This window comes from Aplidium turbinatum, chromosome 5 (genome assembly GCF_918807975.1).
Source record: "Aplidium turbinatum chromosome 5, kaAplTurb1.1, whole genome shotgun sequence".
Lineage (NCBI taxonomy): Eukaryota > Metazoa > Chordata > Ascidiacea > Aplousobranchia > Polyclinidae > Aplidium > Aplidium turbinatum.
In genome coordinates, this window is record NC_137476.1 from 26,981,665 (window position 1) to 27,003,781 (window position 22,117).

General features: G+C 40.7%; 1 protein-coding gene across 1 annotated transcript; it reads left to right on the forward strand.

The window, feature by feature from the left end:
* Positions 1–968: 968 nt before the first annotated feature.
* On the forward strand, positions 969–18,552 carry LOC145770541 (E3 ubiquitin-protein ligase NEURL1B-like). The gene is made up of 10 exons (XM_082582218.1): positions 969–1,133; positions 6,055–6,137; positions 7,476–7,600; positions 8,175–8,335; positions 8,700–8,822; positions 9,450–9,527; positions 9,866–10,057; positions 11,189–11,361; positions 12,421–12,598; positions 13,349–18,552. The coding sequence occupies exons 1-10, from the start codon at positions 1,055–1,057 to the stop codon at positions 14,098–14,100; spliced, it is 1,944 nt and encodes a 647-aa protein (XP_082438344.1). The 5' UTR covers positions 969–1,054; the 3' UTR covers positions 14,101–18,552.
* The last annotated feature ends 3,565 nt before the right edge of the window (positions 18,553–22,117 follow it).

Sequence of the window (22,117 nt, forward strand, 5' to 3'; positions counted from 1 at the left end):
AGGAAACTATAGCAGGCCTCTAAGCTCCCGGAGCGGTCCAGAAGTTACTGCAGTCAAAAAGTGACCAGGGTTGCCAATTATTTCATTATTATCCTCGGTAGCTCAGTGGTTATGCGCCCGGCTCAATCACGCAGCGTAAGTTCGTGTGTGCGCTTGAGCAACGCACTTTCAGGACTGCTCTCCATTCAGCAGCACCTAGTGAATGGAATAATTTCCTTTCAACAATCAGAAACTTCGCTCTATCAATCTCGGTAACCGGCCCTGTGTCAAGAGCCTCTACAAGTATGCGAAACTATCAGGAATAACCAATCAAGGCTTTGTCAGTGCGAGCATAAAGATTCAAAACCAGCCAGCCATTACGGTATTATTTAAAAAATATTAAAATTTATATATACCGGTACGGTAACCTCTCAAAACGTTACAGTAACAATTTTAAGCTTTGATTAATTTTTACTGAAAAATTATGCATTAGTTTAAAAGTAACTTAGTTCCTAAATTTTCGGTTTTGTATCCTTTGCGGACGTGCCTGGCAATCTTTATTGCCAACAACTGCGTGCAAACAACAAATCAATACGCAGTTGTTTGCCGCAGATGCTTGTGCTTCCTATTTCCTTGATGTTTTTTCACAATTTGTTTTATAATGCGCTTTTTTGCCTCGCGTAATTAACCGCCATGTGATGTGCCTTTCTCCTCTGCTTTGCAGTTTTATTCTTGTGCATTTCGTTTTTCATTTCATTGTGTAGATCAGTTATTTTCAATGTAGATGTTATTGTAAAATCAGTTATTTTCGTTACTTGAGTTGCCTATGGCCGAAAACGTTTGTAGTTTATAGTTTTATGTTCACTCTAATATATATATGATATTAAATGCTGTGTGGTTGCTTGGTTTTATCTGTCTGTGTGTTTTTACATCAGAATCCTAATCAATACAATTATATATAATTTTTTTGAACTTTAGGCTGTTGGTAAGCAGTGCAGTTATACTATAAAATACAAGCACTAAAAACTTAGAATTGTCTGCATCCCCAAGCTATTGATTTGTGGTTACATGGAGGATGGGAGGTTCAGAATCAAAAGCAGCACCAACTAACAACAGGAACATCTCTGAGGGAGTTAGTGTTGTCAGAGCGACAGGTATTTATATATAATCTTGACATAGCAGAGTTTTTGATCAATTTAAATTGGAAGTAAACTCATTGTTTATACAAACCTTTGTTCTATCACGGACCAGTTTTAAAATGAAAAAGCTTTGAAGACCGGCAATAGGAAAAACAAAGTTTGATGACATCTACGTATGGGTCTAATTTTGTTTATAGCATTTAAACACACTTTATGTTTATAGCATGATGTTTCAAACTGACGATGTTCCAAACTGAAATACACTTTCTAACACAGTGGAAAGAACTGTTGCATAATCAAGCATTTCTGATAAATGATTGTGAGACGTGAGTGTAATTTGACACACCAAATATCACCTAAATGACCGGGCACGCACCTAAATATCCTGATGCGTGCACCAGAACCTATTTGGCAAACACCTGTCAGCACCTAAAAACGTAGACCCATTAGCAGGCCTCTAAGCTATCGGCAGCCATGGCCACTGAAAAGTCAATAAATGGCCACTGAAACTAATGCGCTTGTAAGCCATGTTTGGTTGCCGGCTTCTACAAGCCAACATTTTTTTTTGTCCACTCACAGATTTTTTATTTTGGCTGCCGTGAGCTCTGGTAGGCCATGCTTGATTGCCGGAAAAATAAAAGAGCTTAGAGGCCTGCATTGGTATGACAAAAATATGCCATTTGGTTTATAAACCTGGGACTGCTACTATTCGGTGAGTCCGATTCGGTGAGTCCGATTCGGTAAGAACCTTTTCGGTGAGAGCCCTATTCGGTGATTTTTTTGAAATCTTTTTTGAAAATTATCTGATACCGTAGCCTAATTATCATTGCCGCTTTTACATCGTTTTAACGTCGCTAAACGTTGAAATAAGACCCTAACCCGTAACCCCTCACCCTACCCCTAACCTTAACCCCTAACCCTTACCCCCTAACCCTATAACGACAATAATAATTAGGCTACGGTACCCAATAATTTAAAAAAAACATCACCGAGTAGGGCTCTCACCAAAAAAGGCTCTCACCGAATAGGGAACTCACCAAATCGGACTCACCGAATCAGACTCACCGAAACGGGCCATTCCATATAAACCTATATGCTTGCTTGCCGTATTCTATATATAATTGTCACGTTTCAATGAACTTGATGAATCTTTGCTATTCTCTGTGATATTAGAGGTAAATTTGACACTTTGAAGTAAAATGAAAAATCATGCAATACTCAATGGGACTACAACATTTTGGTGTCTAGGCTCTATGTCAGGGCTACTCAACTGGCGGACCGCGGTCCGAATCCGGACCTTCTGGGTGTTAAAGGTGGACCTCAGCTTTCTGGAAGAATCACCTCTGCTACATTTTAAGGACTCTTTAAACAGATTTCCATTAGGGAAAAGCAATTTTTTGTGATTATCCAAGGAGCTGGGGGCTTTGCCCCCAGATCCCCCAACGCTTTGCTGTCTTCCCAGATGTGCGATCCACACAGCTACACTACAAAGCAACACAATACATTTTTTTCCTTTTTTATTTCTTTGTTTGTGTCAGACAAAAATCCAAGTCGTGTTACATACTACCTGAAAAGTGTTTCGGTGCTTGTAGGCTACTGGTTGTTTAATTTTTGTGGTTGCATATGAAATATTCACGGACCGCAAAAATATTTAACTTGTCAAAATGGATCTTTGCTAACATTAGTTAAGTAGCCCTGCTCTATGTGTATGTAGTTGTTATAACAAACAATCACCTTAGTCTCAGGCATGGCAGAGAGACACAAGAAAAAAATTCAAAGCAGGGATATCTATAACTACGGGATTGGAAACTCTGTGGAACTGAAAACCATTTTATACACCAGTAGGGTCATTTTTCTTTGTGCGCTGCTGTGGTAAACAATCACATAAATTGACCTCAAAGAGCACCAAGTAGTAGGCTAAACGAACAACTAAAAGCGTAACAATCAATTCACCTGCTGTAAATTGTAAGGTCTACGCTTGCCTGGTTTGTTTATTTGTTTGTATTCCATTAGTGCAGTCATGTTGTATTTTGTTTGCTCCTTAAAGAATTTCCAGAATGACTATTGGTTTCAGTTCAGATGACATCGTAAACGTATTGGTTTCGTACTAGATTGGTCTGTGAACAAGTTGATGATACAACAGCATATTCACTGATTGCTGAACAGTGAACACTCCTCATTTACTTCTGATCCGATTTGCAGTACGCAAAATGCTAAAGAACAACAGTAGGCGGTGTTTGGACTCGTTGCATTCAGTCATTTTTGGATTCATCGTTTTTTTTTTCTAGAATCGTAAATGTACTTTTATACATCAATTAAATTTTAATGTGATTGTACATTTTGTATATTATTGTAAAATATAATTTTGTATATCTTTTAGTCGATATTTTATTTTGTTAATCTTTCTGTAGTCGTAGTAATGTGATGACCCTACTGATGTACAACACTGAATAGAGTTTCCAATCCCGTAGTTATAGATATCCCTGATTCAAAGTACGTAGATGATGGTAAATAAAGTGACTTGCACTCTTCTGGTGGCTATTGGCTACTATGTTACCTCCTGATGTTAAGGATGATACCTAGCTTTTATTACCGACGTTTCGTCAGTCAGCAGGACCGACTTTATCAAGGTGGCTAAAACAGGTAAACACAACCTGTTCAGTAACAAATGGCACAACACAAAAACATACTGACGAAATCAATAAAGGAGCAAGAATCATAGTTAAAAAACGCATAACGCAGTAATGCCAAAAACAGTAGGCCACTATCTAACAGCATAAATTTATCTCTTCAACGTCAAGAAACGTTGAAATAATAATTATGAGACAAGACAGAAATAGAATTAGCAATTATTAGGAATGTGAAAAAGCTCTGAGCAAAGGAAAAAGTGAACACAAAGTCAAAGTAATTTTTTGTACACAGAGGGAAGCTCTGACCATCATTCTGGTTAAGAACACGTCATGCTTTTTGGTTAATGCACCAACTTTCTGTAAACAATCTTTTTTATAATCCTTTTCGGTTCTAAGAATAGTAGCGTTGGTCCAAATAATTTTATGGTCTGAAGTTATAAAGTTTTTGCAAAGAGCGGATTTCTCTAGACCAGGGGTTCTTAACCTTTTTTCCCTTATTACCCATTTCTGTCCAGATCAAAGTCCCATTACCCAAAATCTAATTTTATCTATTTTACCATATTAAAAATATAAAACAGCGTTATTCAGCAAAAACAACATTTAACGTAAAGAACGGCATCAATAGTTTCAGTGAGACATTTGCGCTGTTTTTGTGTACAATCGATGCAATATTGGGTGCGATTTTGGATACTGCACAAAGCAAATCTGACTTCAGATCTAACAGCTTGTTTCGAAGTTTTGACTTCAAAGCAACAACACTTGAAAATGCTGATTCACAGAGATAAGTGGAATGGAACATAGTCAACAATGTTAGTGGTTTTGCACAACTTTTGGATATGCTTATTGCTTTCCCCATCATTCCCCAGAATTTTCTCAAGCTTTCATCTTCAAAAGAATATAGCTCGCTCGTCTCAACACTAACTCTAAATGTACACTTAGCTATATAAACTACTTCAAACAACTGCTAACAGCAACGCAGCCATCAAGCTTGCTCATAAAACAACTGTAACTGAACTGATTATACAAGAAAAATCTTACTAATATGTCACAAAAATGAAATACATAAAACCGGCAACAAAAATGATGCGAAAAATAAATCACTATGACGAAAGAATTCTAAAAATGATAAAATATCACTGTGCTTGTTTGGTTGTTTTGAACGGACTCAAAACATAAAAAAAGCATAAGTAATAAAGCAACTTTACCACTTACAGAGCTCTGTGACATTGTTTGTTACATCTATAATTCTAAATATTCTGGTTCAGCTGATTACCCACCTGCTATCCTGAAATTACCCACATGTGGGTAATTACCCATAGGTTAAGAACCACTGCTCTAGACGTTGAAATTTAAAAGCTTTTTGGTGTTCATTAGTTCTTGGTTAAGATCATGTTTAGTCTGTCCAATGTAGATTAAACCACAGTCATGACACGGAACTTGGTAGATCAACCCAGAAACTTCACCTTCTTTCGTGGGGTCTTTAGTCGAGGGAAGGTATTTGCCTATTGTCAGATAGGGTTTCATCGCAACCTTTATTTCTATGCCATTGAGGATATGCGAAATGGCCCGTTTCGGTGAGTCCGATTCGGTGAGTTCCCTATTCGGTGAGAGCCCTATTCGGTGATTTTTATTTTAAATTATTGGGTACCGTACTACCGTAGCCTAATTATCATTGCCGTGATAGAGTTAAGGGGTAAGGGTTAGGAGGTAGGGGCTAAGGTGAGAGGTTACGGGTGAGGGGTTACGGATTAAGGTTAGGGTCTTATTTCAACGTTAAAACGATGTAAAAGCGGCAATGATAATTAGGCTACAGTACCCAATAATTTTCAAAAAAAAATTCAAAAAAATTATTGAATAGGGCTCTCACCGAAAAAGGCTCTCACCGAAAAGGCTCTCACCGAATCGGACTCACCGAATCAGATTCACCGAATAGTAGCAGACCTGAGGATATGCTGACCTCGCTATTTAAGCTAGGTATCATTCTTAACATAAGGAGGTAACCTAGTAGCCTATAATCATCATAAGAACGCAGGTCACTTTATTTATCACATGCCTGGGGAACAGTTTCACTTTGTTTTTACTATTTTTAGATGATGGTAATTGCTTCTATAATATACAATATATAATACATACCAAACTACTCCAAAAAAGTCGGTGTAACTATCCTCTTTTTCTTATGGAAAATTATTCTCAAACTTACTCAATCTGCATTCATTTATATTTTTATTTCAAAGTGTTATGGTATGCTATACTTGTAAAAGTTGTTGATTTCATTATTAATTTTTGTATTAACAAACCCTTTTCAGCCTTTTCCGCTGAACAACGCTTTCAAAGCTTACAGTTTCACACTGTTCATGGAAAAAACGTTGAGCTTACTCATGGCAACAAGGTTTGTAATCTAACCTTTCACGCATTGTATAAAACTTTAAAAGTTATGACTCAGTCCATTTTGATTGTTACCGTACCACATAAAGTTTAAAGATGAGCATTTTATTTTGTAAATACTTTATTTGTGATTACATGATTTTTCTTGAATGGTCTGAATATTTTCGCATGCATGCAAATGATGTGATTGCTTTAAATTTGCATAGCTTGGAAAGTATTTCTTGTATCTGAAAGTGTTTGCCCCATTAACTTAATCAACAAGTAACTCAGTTCAGTAGAGGGTTAAAACACCAGATTTGCTACCATTACGGATGATACCTAGCATTATAAATTTTACCTTATCATTGTGGGTAGTTTGTGCATGGTTACATCAAATTCGCATCTCGCGGCATAGGGATCACGCATTCATCTCATTTCGACAGCGGCATTAAGTCGTGTATCTTGAAATTCACCTGCAGCATGTAATGTTCATTGATTTATTTTAGCATAGTAATATGTTGTACTGTGTTCATATACCAGTCAACGAAAATAATGTTTATCATAAAGCATTGGGTACTGAAAAGGGGTCTGCTACTATTCGGTGAGTCCGATTCGGTGAGTTCCTAACCTCTAACCCCTAACCCTAAAACGGCAATGATAATTAGGCTACGGTACCCGATAATTTAAAAAAAAAATTGAAAAAATCCCTCGTTAAGGGATCGGACTCACCGAAACGGGCCATTCCGACTGATAAGTGGGATCCCAAACCGCAAAATCTGTCATTTTTATGTTGATTAACATTTAAAGATGTTAAATCAATGTAAAAATTATTAATTTTTCTGTCTGGGTTGTTGGGGTCTGCTACTATTCGGCGAGTCCGATTCGGAGAGTTTCCTATTTGGAGACAGCTTTTTTCGGAGAGTTCCCTATTTGGAGATTTTTTTAAATCAAAATTATAAAAAAATAAAATCCAAAATTCGTTTGCATACAGACGGCGATGCAAGATACATGTCAATTTTATGTGAGCAAACATTTTAATTTAATAGCTCAAAAATAAATTTAATTCGCTTTTTATTTTTCGCTAAATTTCAATTCAATTAATTTGTCTTTGTCCGAATGCAAAAGAAACAATATTGTGGAATAAAATACAAAATTCTCTAAATAAACAGAAGGCGTTGTTGGATTTTCAAAAAATCTCCGAATAGGGACTCTCCGAAAAAGGCTGTCTCCGAATAGGGAACTCTCCGAATCGGACTCACCGAAACGGGTCATTCCGGGGTTGTTGACCCCTGTTGTGCATAGCATTTGTATTAATAACCTCTAAAGGTTTGACATTATTCTAGCACAGCCCCTACCTTTGCAGGTAGCAAAGCGGATAAACAGTTTCTGTTATGGCATCACTTTCTCAAATCGACCTATTAAAATTGAAGAACGAGTTTGCATCAAGCTAAGGACAGTAGAAAGCGCAGCATGGAGTGGTGTTATGAGGTAAGAAATTGCATCAATACGCTTTTATAAACTTAATCACAGTGTATTCCTATTTGTATTATAATTATGTTCGCGTTGATTTAAACGAAGGTTATCAAGCCATTCTTTTTGTTCATTATACAAATTTGCATATAATTGATTTACCAATCCAAAACACCAATATATATCAAATCAACCTAACATAGTTTATGCAAGTTTGGGATGTTTTTGTGGAAAATAAGTAGGTCGATCACAGATAAATGTATATTCACTTACCGGTTCTACAGACTTGAATCAACGTAAAAAGCGAATGATTTGCTGTCTGGGATATGACTTGCAAAGTGCTTAAAAGTTTGTTTAATCCCTTTTTTGGCCATCCCTGATTTAAAAGATTTATTTCAATTCATCTCATTAGCACTGAGCAATGGCAAATGCACATGTAATTAATTTTAAATCTCAATTCTTCAAAACGAAAAAAACATAATTTTTCTGTTTTTTTTGCTTCATAACGTATTTTTTCTTTTAACGAGAAACAGTTTCACTGAAACTCTTTTCCAGTGATAATTTCTTTTTGTTGTAAAGTTTATTTGTACAGGTTCGGTGTCACAAGTATTGACCCAAGAATCCATGACTCCTCAACATTACCAAGGTATGCCTGTCCGGATTTGACCTGCCAGGCTGGTTATTGGGCGAAAGCTTTACCAGAAGACTTCGCAGTCCAGGGTAACGTCATAGCTTTTTACGTCAATCGCGAAGGTAAAAATCAAGTCTCTTTATCACTTCAGTATTTTGTTTGCGCCGTATATAAGTCCATATCGCAGTGAGAACCACTTTTTTATTTGCTGTCCAATGTGATAGCACTGGATTTCTTTTGTCTGAACACCGACAGCAGAACTACTGGAAGTTTCAGTATTACCGAGAGTAGTAGAATAACTTTTCCCAACCAAGCGAAGTGATTTTGAATCTGAGACATGTCATCGTTTCTTCAGCAATGTTGATTTTGTAGTTGGTTTATTCCCGGAAGTATATTTGTCGTACACAGACACGTTGGTGCTGCTTAGATGACGTAAGTGTTCTTAGCAGAAGATCACTCGTTTCATTTAGGCGTTTTGATTTCTAGGCAACGTTTGTTTATCGTTAAATAACGAAGAACAGGGAGTGTTTTTTGGCGAAATCCCTACCAACGCACCTTTGTGGGTGATGGCTGATATCTACGGGAACACTACAGCCTTGGAGTTTGTGGGTATGGCGCTTTGTTCAACGACTTTCTATTACTGTACTGTTTTTTAACTTGTATTGGTACTTAATCAGCATATTAGTTGTTTTTTTACTGATTCAACGTTCGTAGACGTTTCAATGTGACAAAAAAACTGATGTACTGACTGGGTTTTATCTGCCCAATTCAATTTACTCTGGTGCGGGTTTTGGTTAAAGCACAAACAAATGCAACAATACAAAACTGAATACTGAAAAGTTGTGCAGACGTTTATCAGGGTCAGACAAAAATGGTGTCATAGTTTGTTGGTTTCAACTCCCATGTTGTAGTTTGAATGATTACATACAACTCATCCACTTTACCACGGCCACGTGTTCACCACGCAGGAAAGTCACTTCTCAACGTGCACAGCATTTGAAGTTTTAATTTAAATTTTTAATAGGATCTTCCTTGATTTTTCTGTCTGCTTGTCTGACATCCGCTAACATTGTTCAGAAATGCACGGTCATACTCTGTATGACGCAGATCATAACTGCTCAAACAATAGCTTTTATCCTGCATTGCGTCGTTTTTTTGTTCTGTATTTTTAATGTGGGCTGTTGTGCTTTTTAATCAATTATATGACTGTAATAAGATGATACGCCTTTTTTTCAGATGACGAAAGACCATTCATTGTATCCCGTCGTGTTTCCGTGTTTTCTGAAGATGACGACGACCAGTTGATGGATAGAGGTGAGCCGTGGCCTCTCAGTTTTTCTTTCAAGTTTGACTAAACCGATTTAGCTCAAGGTCTTAATGGTTTTCGATTGAATACGGTTCGCTAATCCATACTATTCTTTCCAATGTGTTGTTTATATTAGCCTATTGTATCGACGGTTTTTTAATTTATTCTAATTAACAACGACATTTTGACGCGGCCAATTTGTTGCGGCCGTTTTGCCGCTTTAGCATAACCCCTGCACTCCAGTGTAGTTTGATGCTATGTGCATTTCGTCTTAGAAGACTATTTGACGCCTAAACTGCATCCCAATGTCGTATTACATCTTGTTTTAACATTCTTGAATCTTCAGTTGCAGAGTTGCCCGATATGAACGGATCTATCGAAACCGAAGTGAGGGGGGTCTACAACATCTCTCCTTTTCAACGCATCAAACGCATTCCTTTCTGTCAAATGGCCGGAGAAGGAGTGGAACTTTCACACAACAGCGCAATGGCGTCACTGGGAAATGTAATCGTCTTACAAAGCTGCCTTGTATTTTCAGGTTTCTATGCCATGTAGTTGTTTTGTGCTTTTCTAAGTACCAGAACTTTTTCGTTACTCTGTTTCAATATCGCCACTTCGCCAGACGTGAAAGCGATGTAAAAAAGCAAAGTGTTGCCAGGTGCCTTTGCACTTTACCGTAAGGCAAGATTAAAAAAAAAAAGCATAATGATATTTATGGTAAATCGAGCGTTTTTTTATAGTTGACAGCAGACAAAGCTGTATAAATTCAAAATTGACAACGCTTTGTTTTAGTCATATAAATTTCTTAAGTGTTTACTCGGAGTGTTAGTCTTGACAGCATTTTAAAAGCACAACAATGCCTAAACAACTTAGACCTTGGTTTGTTTTGCTTGGGATATTAAAAGAGTAACAATGTTAAATTTATCTAGCACAATTTTCCTATTCTAAATATTACCAAATCCATTTAACACAAGCTCGTAAAAGGAAAACCTCTCCTCGATTTGATTTAATTTGGATTACATCATTTGTTTGCTCTCTTGGTTTTCTTGTTGACCTCAATTTGATGCGGTTATATTTCAACCAGAGCATCATTAGTTTGTGGTATACAATCCAGATAGTAAAATAGATTAGTTGGCGATGAAGTCCTTGCTCGGACAGCAAAATCCGCCATTTTTACATTTACATTGACGTTAAATCGATGTAAAAATGACGGATTTTGTTGTCTGGATGCCTCTCAACACAATGTCGAAATAACAATTTGTTTGTCTAATGAACGTTAATTGGCCACTGACAGCATGGTATTAAATGTCAATATTTATTCCCAGTGCTTTATTGAAAGAAGTGCAGATTAATGAGTTATCACTTTGCAACGTATTGTGATATTTTACAGCACTAGTACACCAAAACGCACCATGCGTTATACGCGCACTATCCTACCAACAATTATAACATCATTAATAAGGATATATACAAAGTCAGTCAGGCTTGAAAATTTGTATAATCTTTTGATAAAGCTTTCGCCACCGTAAAGGCTGCTTCTTCAACGTATCTTCAAAAAGAATCATTTTTGCATTTTTTCTGAACAGATTGGCAATCCGCTTTAAGTTCAAGGCTTCATCCAAGTATTTATTATGACTTAACTTTTCTACCATGTCGCTTTTGCTTCTAGCTGAACCGCTCAAACCAGGCAGCACTTGGTACCTGAAGGTGATCCACGCCCGTCGAAACCCATTTCTTTCCATTGGTGTCACTTCATGTAATCCTGCCACCCTGAGGTCTGAGTTCCTTCCACTACATGCAAACACACTCGTCGACCGACCTGAGTACTGGGTGGTGGATAAGGTCTTAGTTTTTTTTCTTTTTTTTGATTGGTTACCAAGACAGCAAATCAGTCGCTTCTTACATTGATTGAACGTCTGTAGCCGTTAAATCAGTATAAAAAACGATTGATTTTCTGTCTGAGTAGTTATTTGCAAACCAGTTTAGATTTAAAATTTACTGTCTAAGATGATGAGATAAACTGTATTTAACTGTATAAATGTATAAACTGTATTATAAAGTATTATAAAGTGTAATACTTTATAAAGTGTATGTATGTATTATAAAGTGTACATTATGTATAATGTACATTTATAAAGTAAACATGTATAACATTTATACACATGTAAACATTTATACATAAACATGTATACATGTATAAGTTATAAAGTGTACATTTATAAAGTGTTCTGTATGTATTATAAAGTGTATTATAAACTGTAAACTGTATAAACTGTATTAGTTAATTACGCATGATCGTCACTCCAAATGTCTTGGGTGTTGTAATACTACTTAACACCTTTACTCCGAAGATTAACAATACATAATACATATTGTACTGTACCACCACAACAGAAGGTAGCCTGTTGCGTGTTCTATACATAATTAGATAACTCAAAATTAGTGATTATTCTGCACAAACGCATTGCGTAAATAGCTAGCAGGTAGTGCCTTTAACGCCTGGTTTGTGATGTGATGTCGAAAAAAGGTCAGTTTTATTAGTCTTTGCATTGAGTGAAATGTTTGTGGATATAGTAGCTTTTAAACATCGCAAGTGGCCTACTGCTCCAGCTGCTGTTAATTTTTGCTTATGTTCGCTGCGTAGCCGCGTGGTGAAAGCTCTGGTACGACACTCGAAGTGGCGCCGGTTCAATACCGCTCAAGAGCACGCCGCTGTGTCTTTGGCAAGACACATAAAAGTAAGCCTGAAGGTGGACAAGAAGATTAGCTCCCTTGCCTTCCCGTCCACTTAATCTAAATCATCGACCATCGAGATACGACAAAAAGCTTTGCTGTAATAATTAATTGAATTAATTTCCCTGCATGGAAGTTCCACTTATCTTTTATACTTTTCAATTCCAGCTTTCTGAACTCGTCAACAACGAAGATTTTTTCGCAATTTCACTCAATCCGAACGGTTTCTTGTCCTACCAAGTTGATAATCATCCAATGAGAAGATCTTTCTACTGTGACGTGTCTCAGCCTTTGTGGATTATCATTGACCTGAGTAAGAACGTGGAGAAAATACTTTCCATCGGAAGTGAGTTTCCAAGCTTTGTGTTAGAAGACAAAACACGATTTCAATATGGGTGATTAACGTAGCTTACGACTACCCATACAGCAAAATCCGTTATTTTTACATCGATTCCAGACGTTGAATCAATGTAAAATGGCGGGTTTTGCTGTCTGAGTATCAAAGAAGGTTATTATTTTAAACCGAATCTCTGTAGTTTGCTTATCCAGTTGAAGTCAGTTATTTAATTCACGGTTTTTCGTTTCTTGTTCTCTGTATTGCGAGGGTTACTTGTCAGCATATTTTGACCCGACTTGATGGCGGCTTTCCGCACTTCTATTTTGCCGTCCATGGAGATGGTATCATTTTAGCGAAATCGATCCTTCATAAATTATCCAAAGAGATTTGATGTGCCAGCATTCGATGTGTGCGAATTAGCCATAAAGGTAAAAGTGGTCCCATACTTGCTTTCAAGTGTCTCAGGAGTGAGAAGATAAGGTTCTCATTGTACTAACTAAGCCTTTGGCACTAAGGAAAGTAGGGTGGCCAGTTCCTTTCTCTAAGGGGCTTTTCTTTTAGCAATTACGCCACCCAATTTACTACACTCTATCAACAAGCAGCTTAATCCGAGAGTCGAACAAGGTTTGCATTATTGGAAATGAAAAGCCAACGTCTTATCCACTGCTCAATCCCACTACCAATTAGCAGTAGACCGGCTGTATTAAACCTATGCTAATATGCTGCTGTTGTGTATTGACACGTTTTTTACTTGTACAGTGACTGATATGCAATCCCCAAGCGTCGGAGAGAGTGCCCATTCATCCAGTGTCGATGCTTCGCTCCAGGAGGGATCTGTCATTGCTGATCCGCTTAACGCTTACTTGTTGGAAAACAGTGATGCGGAGGAAAATGCCACGGATGATCCGGTGTTTTCTGGATCGTTACTTTTCCCCGAAAGCCCTAATGTTGTTTTGCTAGACAGCGATGAGGAGGATGGTGGAGAGGAGAGGAGGATGATGTACCGGAGGAATAGGGGTCTCCTCAACAACATCTTCAACCGGAGTCGCAGCTCCACAGATTCAAACTTAGTGAACTCACCTATGGAGCGCATTAACAGCAGCAGCAGTAGCAGCAGTGATGAGTACTTCAACACAGATAGCGACAGCACTCCCCCCGTAGCCGGTCCTACCAGAGTCCGTCGCCATCCCTTTGGTCGTGCTCTCCTCGACAGAGGAGAGAGTGGTGACGTAGCCGCTCTCGCTAACATGTCCATTGCAACACCGCACGAGCAAGCCGAGACATCAGCTCCGACAACGAGCAAACACAAAGCCGACGAAAGCGAAGATTCCAGCAAAGTCAACGAATGCTCGATATGTTGTGAGGCTGCAGCCAACGCGGCCATATACGATTGCGGTCATGTGTGCTTGTGCATTGAATGCGGTGGCCGCTTGGTCAACAGCCAGCGCTTTCCAAAGTGTCCGATTTGCCGAAATCCGATCAAAGATATCATGAAATTATACCACGTCTAACGTCGCCGATTTTGAAGTGAGGACGACAAACAACATCCACTCGCACGGGAATGTGAAAGCAACAATTTCCAAAAAAGTTTTGGATGCAATAGCTGTCGAAAGTTTGTATTTAGCAAATTGCCATTTTTTATTTTAGTTGTTAAACTAACATTCTTTTGTTATTTGTGCACACATTCAATGTGTTATTTTGTGATGCTTGGTTGAATGTTGTTGACTTGCTACGCTGCAGTTTAATTTTTTCTTTCTTTGGTCCTGTTTTTTTCGGTTTGCGTGTAAGATCGTGGCTGGAACTAACAATATGGTAACCAAGGCCGGTATCTGAATTGGGTGACATGGTGCAGCAGCGGCTGTTATTCGTAACCCAGCCAACTAACTATTTTTTTTTCATTTTCTCAACATCTGCATAGTGCATAACATCAAAGTTAAGTTTTCTCGGATATCACTTTTGTGAGCACTTAATCGAACACTGGGGAGCCATGCTTAGCTGAACTTCTTTGCGCAAGTTGGAATGAACACAACAACATACAGCGAATTTATGCGTTTGTTGTTTGCTGTCGTGTGCCACCTTATGAATGCTTATAAGTTATTGCAACTTTAGCTTGATGTTTCCCTTGAGGGTAAGGTAGGCCTAGATCTTATTATCATCAACAATTTTGTTCATACAGACCATGAATTAAACCTCATGTTGAGGGTGTAGCCTGTTTGTCGAAGGCGAAGTCTTCCTCTCCACGCCTCATGGTCCGTTGGGATATCAGAGTCCATGTTCAAGGCTGAAAGTTGGCCGAAGGTTCTTCCCAAGAAATTTTCAGTCTACCTTGACCCGCTGTGCTCCAATGTTGACACATCTGACCTAAGATATCCAGCTAATGCTGCACTCAACGTGCCCAGCTATCTCATTCTCCCCAATTGAGGGACTACACCAACGTTTCTTATTTGAAGCCTGGATGAAAGAGTTTCAAACTGAATGTTATCTTCAGGCTTGACCAGGCAGATCTATCTTACCATTCTTCTGCCATTATGTTGTAGGGCTGTGGGCGCTTGATGGTGCTTTTTAGTGTTGCCCACGTTTCAAAGCCATGGAGCATGACGCTCCTCGCGCAGACGGAGAAACTTACCTCTGATTGTGCCAGCAGGAAGGTAATTGCTTGTAAAGGTGGGAGAAAGTTCTCACTTTTTCCAGGCTGATTTGCACCGCGGTATTGCAACAAGTTCACACCTCCCTCCAGAAGACATGGTATCTCCAAGGTAGCAAAAGTCAGCAACCACGTCAATTGAGCCACCTTCAATCTCAACCTCGGCCAACCGTCTATGGGTCTTGCACTCTTGCTGTGTCATCGGGGTTCCAGTGAACCTCTACATTGAGAAGTTGCTCATAGTGTTGTTTCCATGCGACTTTCCTTCCTTCCTCGTTGAGGGAGAGTTTACCAGCATCATTGTTTATGGGGATATCACCGCTGCCGTCCTGATTGTCACGCCGCATTTTCTTAGCGATCTTGTAGATGTTCCCTGACTTTGAGTTGACATAATGAAATAAAACTTTTTTGCTTCAGTTTAGCAGTGTATATGGCATGTTGAGCTGTTTTAGCGTTGTTGTATACTTTTCTGCTTCCTCCTGCTTTTCATGCCTTAAAGCATCTCCTCTTCTTCACATCATTCTCCACTAAATCATACCACCACCGTCCACCAGGTTTGTTTTTTTTCCAATGGTGCCTAGATGAAACATCACAGGTGTCTTGGGCAGCCTCAGTAACTCCTTCCTTCAGAGTTTTCCATAACTTCTCTACTGTGTTTGCCTGAACTCCTTCAGTCTTAAAAGCAAAAAGTTCAGCAAACTCAGCATTTGTGTCAGGGTCATAAAGTTTCCAGAGTTTTATGCGGGCTTGAATTGTCACTTGTGCTTGTGAGGAGCTTGTAGCGTCATGTCAAACACAATGAGTTTGTTCTGGGATGTGCATTCTTCATCTAGGATGACTTTTACGTTTGTGACATGCTTTCTGAACCTGCGCCGATATAGGATGCAGTCGATTTGTGTCTAAACTTCTCCAGGTTGTTAAGTTACCAGATGTCTGTGCTCTTTCTTGAATACAGAGTTTCCTATCATCAGGTGTTCGCTGCAGCAAATTCAAGTACTCTTTCACCTTCAGTATTGCGTTGGCCAATGGCGTGCCGACCATGAACTTCCACGTATCCGCATGGATTGCTCCCTATGTGGCCGTTCCAGTCACCACACACAAACAGTTCCTCAGTGGCAGGAACAGTTGTGACAAGGCTCTGAAGTTGTTCATAAAACATAATCTTAAAGAGTATCTTGTCGGAAATGCGTCTCACCTCAAATACCTTCTCTCACCAACCTTCAACCAGCATGATACCTACCCCTCTTGTGCCTTTGGCATTGCCTGACCAGAGGAACTTGGCTTGGTACTCCTTCCCAGTATTTTTCCTGGTCCCAGCATGCCTCCATCTGGTTTCTTGGAAGCAGAGTAGGTCCATTTCCTCCCAGTCATGATCTCTACTACTTTATTTGCCTTCCCTCGGATGGTTCCTAAATTAAGTGATACCACACGAAACGACTTGAGGCCTTCGAAGAATTTGCTACAATGGCCGGACCTTGCAGACCAACGCACCCGGAGGTCTGCCAAGCCCGAGGCATTACCAGTTACATTGTTGTTACTAGCACTGCATTGCTTATTCGTTTACGACTTGGCATATTTTGTTTTAGGCAGTTTTACAGCCGGATTTCATGACCAGCTTGGTACACTTTAGGCAGTCCAAGATCTCCACCTTTCCCAGTTAGCTAGGGCAGTTGTGTAAAATTACATCTGCACACTGCACCGTTGTTCCATAAATATGCTAGTGACCCGCTGCATATGCTACTGTCATCCAAGTTATGACAGGCTATCAAGAGATATCAGTCGTTACATGAACCTGTGGCTGGGAGTTGTTGCACTTCTAGGGCTCCAACCTGCCCCGAGATCCCTAGCCAGTTTGCCTTGGGTCACACGGCATGCAATTTCCGTAGTGTACCGCGGAGAGGTTTGGCTAGAGTCTTGTCAGTGAAGAGGTTATGTACCAGCAGGGAATCCTCACACAATCGGCTTCTTTTTTATCCAATTCAGTCAACTTGTTGTCCCTACGTAAGCTACTAATCCAAAAGGGTGGTATGTGATGACTTCTGATTCCCAGCAGTTGAGAAGCCAACTTCAACGCGTCAATTGGCGTTTGATGTTATTAGTAGTTTATATTTTACAACCACTAATTACAAGGAAAATCTTTTTTCGTTGCGAAAAAATTCGACCGGTGTTGCCAAGCGTCTTTGGAGAAAGGGAAATTCAAGTTGAGTCAACAACACGAGACCGAGCAATCGCTTATAACGCGTTATCTTTTCGCGTCATTTTCGCCATTCTTTATTCCTTTTTATGGTGGTGCGTTTTTCATGCGGCTTTAATGAATTGTTGTTTCTGCTTTTATCTTCGCTTTTGCTTGTCACTCTTCTTGTTACGTGTCAGGACTGACAACGATGCAGTATAATTAATCATTTATACATTGATTCAACGTCTGTAGACGTGACGTGGCATTCAAAGTCTGCAGACGTTGAATCAATGTAAAAATGACAAATTCCACTATCGTCTGCAGACGTGGAATCAATGTAAAAATTACGGATTTTGGCATCTGGAGAGTTTCCACAAGCGATTTGCTGAAAGAGTGAATACAGTATAAGTTGCTTTTTTCGCATGCATTGAGATAACGTTCGCATACAATGCGTATTGCAAAATATGTTCCATGGAGAACCCATTTTACTGACTGTATTGGGTCACCGAAACACTGTTTCAATATGCCCAACCCCATGAAAAGTCTTCTGGAAGAGAGTTTCGCTGGGCGTGTACTTGATTTTCAAAATTACATGCTATCATAATTAAAGCACTAAAATAAAGTTATTTTTCAAAGTTTATATACATGGGTCGCACTTCGAAGTTCAGTGGTCCTCATCATTGACAATTCTTTGACTGGGGTCCGTGAATACAAAAACTTTGGGAGCCACTAGATTAGAGTGTTTTATGACATTGATTCATTTTTGTCAAACGTTCAATCGCCGATAAACATTTCTAGCTTTGTTGAAGTTTCTTTTCAGAGTTTGTGTTTATATCTTTCTTGTCTTTTGATCAACTTATTTGTTTTTTATAACTTTCAACTACAGCAAAGTTTTTTTTATTGCACAGTGCTATATTGAATAAACTCCCTGCGTTGTCAATACAGTAGGCCTAAATGCACGAAGAGTTCGAGTACGGTATTGTCTTAATTAAACCAACATATGCCCGGTAAAATAGACACAGTTTTGACGCAAAATCAATGCACTTAAGGTGATATAATTTCTAGCTGATTAAATGGTTTGCGTTCAATCTTTCTGTGATTGCTTTTTCGTAATGCCATGCTCTGCGGAATAAACCTTGATTCGCCTTCTCTGGTGCATTGTCAGTCCAGTGTTGCCAATTGATTTTCCAACAGAATAGGGGTAATTTTGTTATAAAGTTACATTGAAACAACTATTCTTGTGAAGGCTACTCGGATGTGATTTTTAGTTATGCTGCAGGCATATTATTCTGAAATTTAAAAATCGCACTGCTTTGATGAGTAGATCAAAGTTTCTATAATATTTCTTTTATTGGTTATGAAGAGGTTAGAGATTTATGGTGATTTATTTGTTTAATCTCCGCCATCATTGATTGGCTGTAAAAATGTTAATCAGCTTAACATCGCATGAGCAGTAAAAAAAATCTGAATTATTGATTTTTAAGCAGAGAGGGGTAGCACGCTTTATTTGTTTTTGGATCAAAGACCCAGACAAACCAACACATTTCACTTTAGATATCATTACTTTGCATCAACCGCCTCGATAGCTCAATTGGTTAGCCTGTCAAGCGATGGAACTTCAGAAAGGCCGATTGGGAATACTACAGCTTCCTCACAAACGAAGCTACGCAGTACCTCCCATCCCCACGCACCATCAAAGTGGATGAAGCCTACCAGGACTTCTGTGATGCAATTATATCTGCGGCAAAAGACTCCATCCCGCGAGGTCGACGGAAAAACTACATACCTTGCTGGGATGTGGAGTGCGACAGGCTCTACCGCGACAGGCTCTACCGCGACTTCCTCCGTTCCCCCCAGGGCACCGCCACCACTAACTCAGCAACAGCCCTGCTGGCAAGATTGGATTCAAAGAGGAAGAAGCGCTGGACAGAAGCCATAGACTCAATCGACTTCACGCACAGCATGGAGTACACTCAACAACCTCACTGGCAGATCACGTGCCTCTCGTCGCCAATGCCCCATTTCAGCAAATGCCATCGCCTCACAACTTGTGAAAAATGGAGTGCACAGAACGAGAGACCGTGAATCAGACAAGTCCGTCCTCAAGGAAATGACGGACCTCTGGAAGGTCCCAACACCTGTCGAGGGCAACATCTCTGGTGAGTTTACCCCAGAAAAATTTGCCTCCGCCCTCTAGCACCTAAAGCCAGGCAAATCCCCGGGCCTTGACCACCTATGCCCGGAACTAATACTCCAAGCTGCCCCCTCTATGAGGTCCTGGTTAAAAGACTTCCTTCCTGCTGCTTGCGTCACCTGCGCATCCCAAGAATCTGGAGAAGAGCCCTAGTGGTTGCAGTCTCAAAGCCAAAGAAGCCCCCAGGGGATCCGAAAAGCTACCGCCCCATCTCTCTGCTCTGTATCCCCTTCAAGATACTCGAAAGACTTATCTACGCCCGTGTCGAACCGATAATAGACCCTCAGCTCCCTCGGGAACAAGCCGGCTTTCGCCACGGAAGATCAACCGTAGACCAGGTCACTCTGATGACCCAAGACATCGAGGACAGCTTCTCGGCAAAAAAGAAGCCTGGCGCCGTGTTTGTTGATCTCACGGCTGCCTACGACACTGTATGGCACAGCGGCCTTACCTGCAAACTACTCCGTCTCCTTCCTGACAGGCACATGGTCCATATGATTATGGAACTTGTGCAAAACCGCAGCTTTACCCTTTCCACCGGTAGCGGCCGACGAAGTAGACTACGTCGACTCAGGAACGGCGTCCCACAGGGCTCTGTCCTGGCTCCCCTCCTCATTAACACTTACATCTATGACCTGCCTGACACCATCTCCAGGAAGTATGCTTACGCAGACGATCTGGCTCTCCTGCATCCAGCCGGAGATTGGCAGTCAATGGAGAGGAACCTAAGCCAGGACATGTCAACTATATCAACATATCTCCAGAAATGGAAGCTACAGCTCAGCAAGGCAAAGACAGTGTCGGCGGCCTTCCATCTAAACAACAAGGAAGCAAAACGTGAGATCAACATCACCACCGATGACGAACACCTCCCCTACTGCTCCGAATCCACCTACCTCGGCGTAATCCTAGACAGGTCACTCACGTACCGACGACACCTGGAGTCACTGCGCAAAAAACTATCGGCGCGCGTTGCACTTTTGAGGCGGCTGGCGGGTTCCAGCTGGGGAGCTGATGCGAAAACCTTTCGCACAGCTACCTTGGCCCTCGTCCATTCTACCGCTGAGTACTGCGCACCCATGGCCGGATTTAGCTGATGGGGGGCCCGGGGCACTTTTAGATTGGAGGGCCCCCGTGCAAAAAATTTTTTTAAGCCTACGGCGCGAAAAACCATGTCTACGTCTACAATAGCATCAGTCCAGTACTGCACAGCATTTTGCAGAAACTTTAAAGGCCAAAAGGAAAAAAATAACACAAAATCACATTTTTTCCACATAGGGGGGCCCGGGGCAACTGCCCCCTCTGCCCCCTCCCCTAAATCCAGGCCTGTGCGCACCAGTGTGGTGCCGCAGCTCTCACACCCGCCACATTGACACCGCCATCAATGACGCACTACGCACTGTGACTGGATGCCTGCGTCCCACTCCAACGGACTGCCTTCCCATCCTTGCAGGCATCCAACCTGCTGAGCTTCGCCGTAAAGGAGCCATGATTTCCCTTGCTCGTCGCGCACTGGACCCCGACCACCTCCTCCACAGTACACTCCAGCGCCTACCTGGAGGACAGCAGCGACTGAAATCAAGACGCCCATTTGTGCCCGCCGCACGACAGCTTCTGAACAACGTTGAAGATCTTGGAATAAGTGCGGCACACTGGACGAACTGCACATGGAACATGGAGTGGCAAAACAACACCTCCCGACTCCATGATTTCCTACCCGACGTCGATCCCCACCCTCCGGGAATGTCCCTCACAAGACTTGCGTGGGTCCGGCTTAACCGCCTACAAACCGGCGTCGGTCGCTTTCGTTCAGACATGTGCAGATGGGGCCTGGCTCCCTCACCGGAATGCGAGTGTGGCGCCACAGACCAGACTGTAGACCATGTCGTCCATGACTGCCCAATCCATCAACCACCACATGGAACGCTTGGACTGAAGGCCCTGGATGACGAGACTGTCGAGTGGCTGATGACATCATGCCCAAACATATAGTCCGGAAGAACAGCTCATCATGGACGAAAACGGTAGCAGTTAGTAGCCCAAACTCTTATTTACACTAGGCTACGCGACATCTCACCAGGGAAATGTTAAAAAACCTTGAAGAGTTTTGAATGTGTTGGAGCGGCTAACACCACGTTTTTCTTTTGACTTGGCCTATCTATCACGACACAAAACATGGATTAGCCTACAATAAACTGATCAGAAAATTATTTGTAAAATGTTGGTTCATAAACCAAAATCACAACAGTCAAACTTTTCCATTTGTTTGCAACTGAATTATTTGAAGCTGATGTATTTCAGTGGCGGAAGGCAGACGAGGAGGTAAAGAGAGATGTTGAATGTGTTCGGCAGTAGTTTGGCAGAGGTTATTTTTGGACCTGGTCCTGGGAGCATTTGGCGCTAGGGGGGGGGGGGGGGCGAAAACTTAAAGAAACACTAGTGTTTCTTTAAATATAGTGCGTTTTTCTTAAAAGTGCTTTGATTTGGAACTTGAGGGGGGGCGAAAACTTAGAG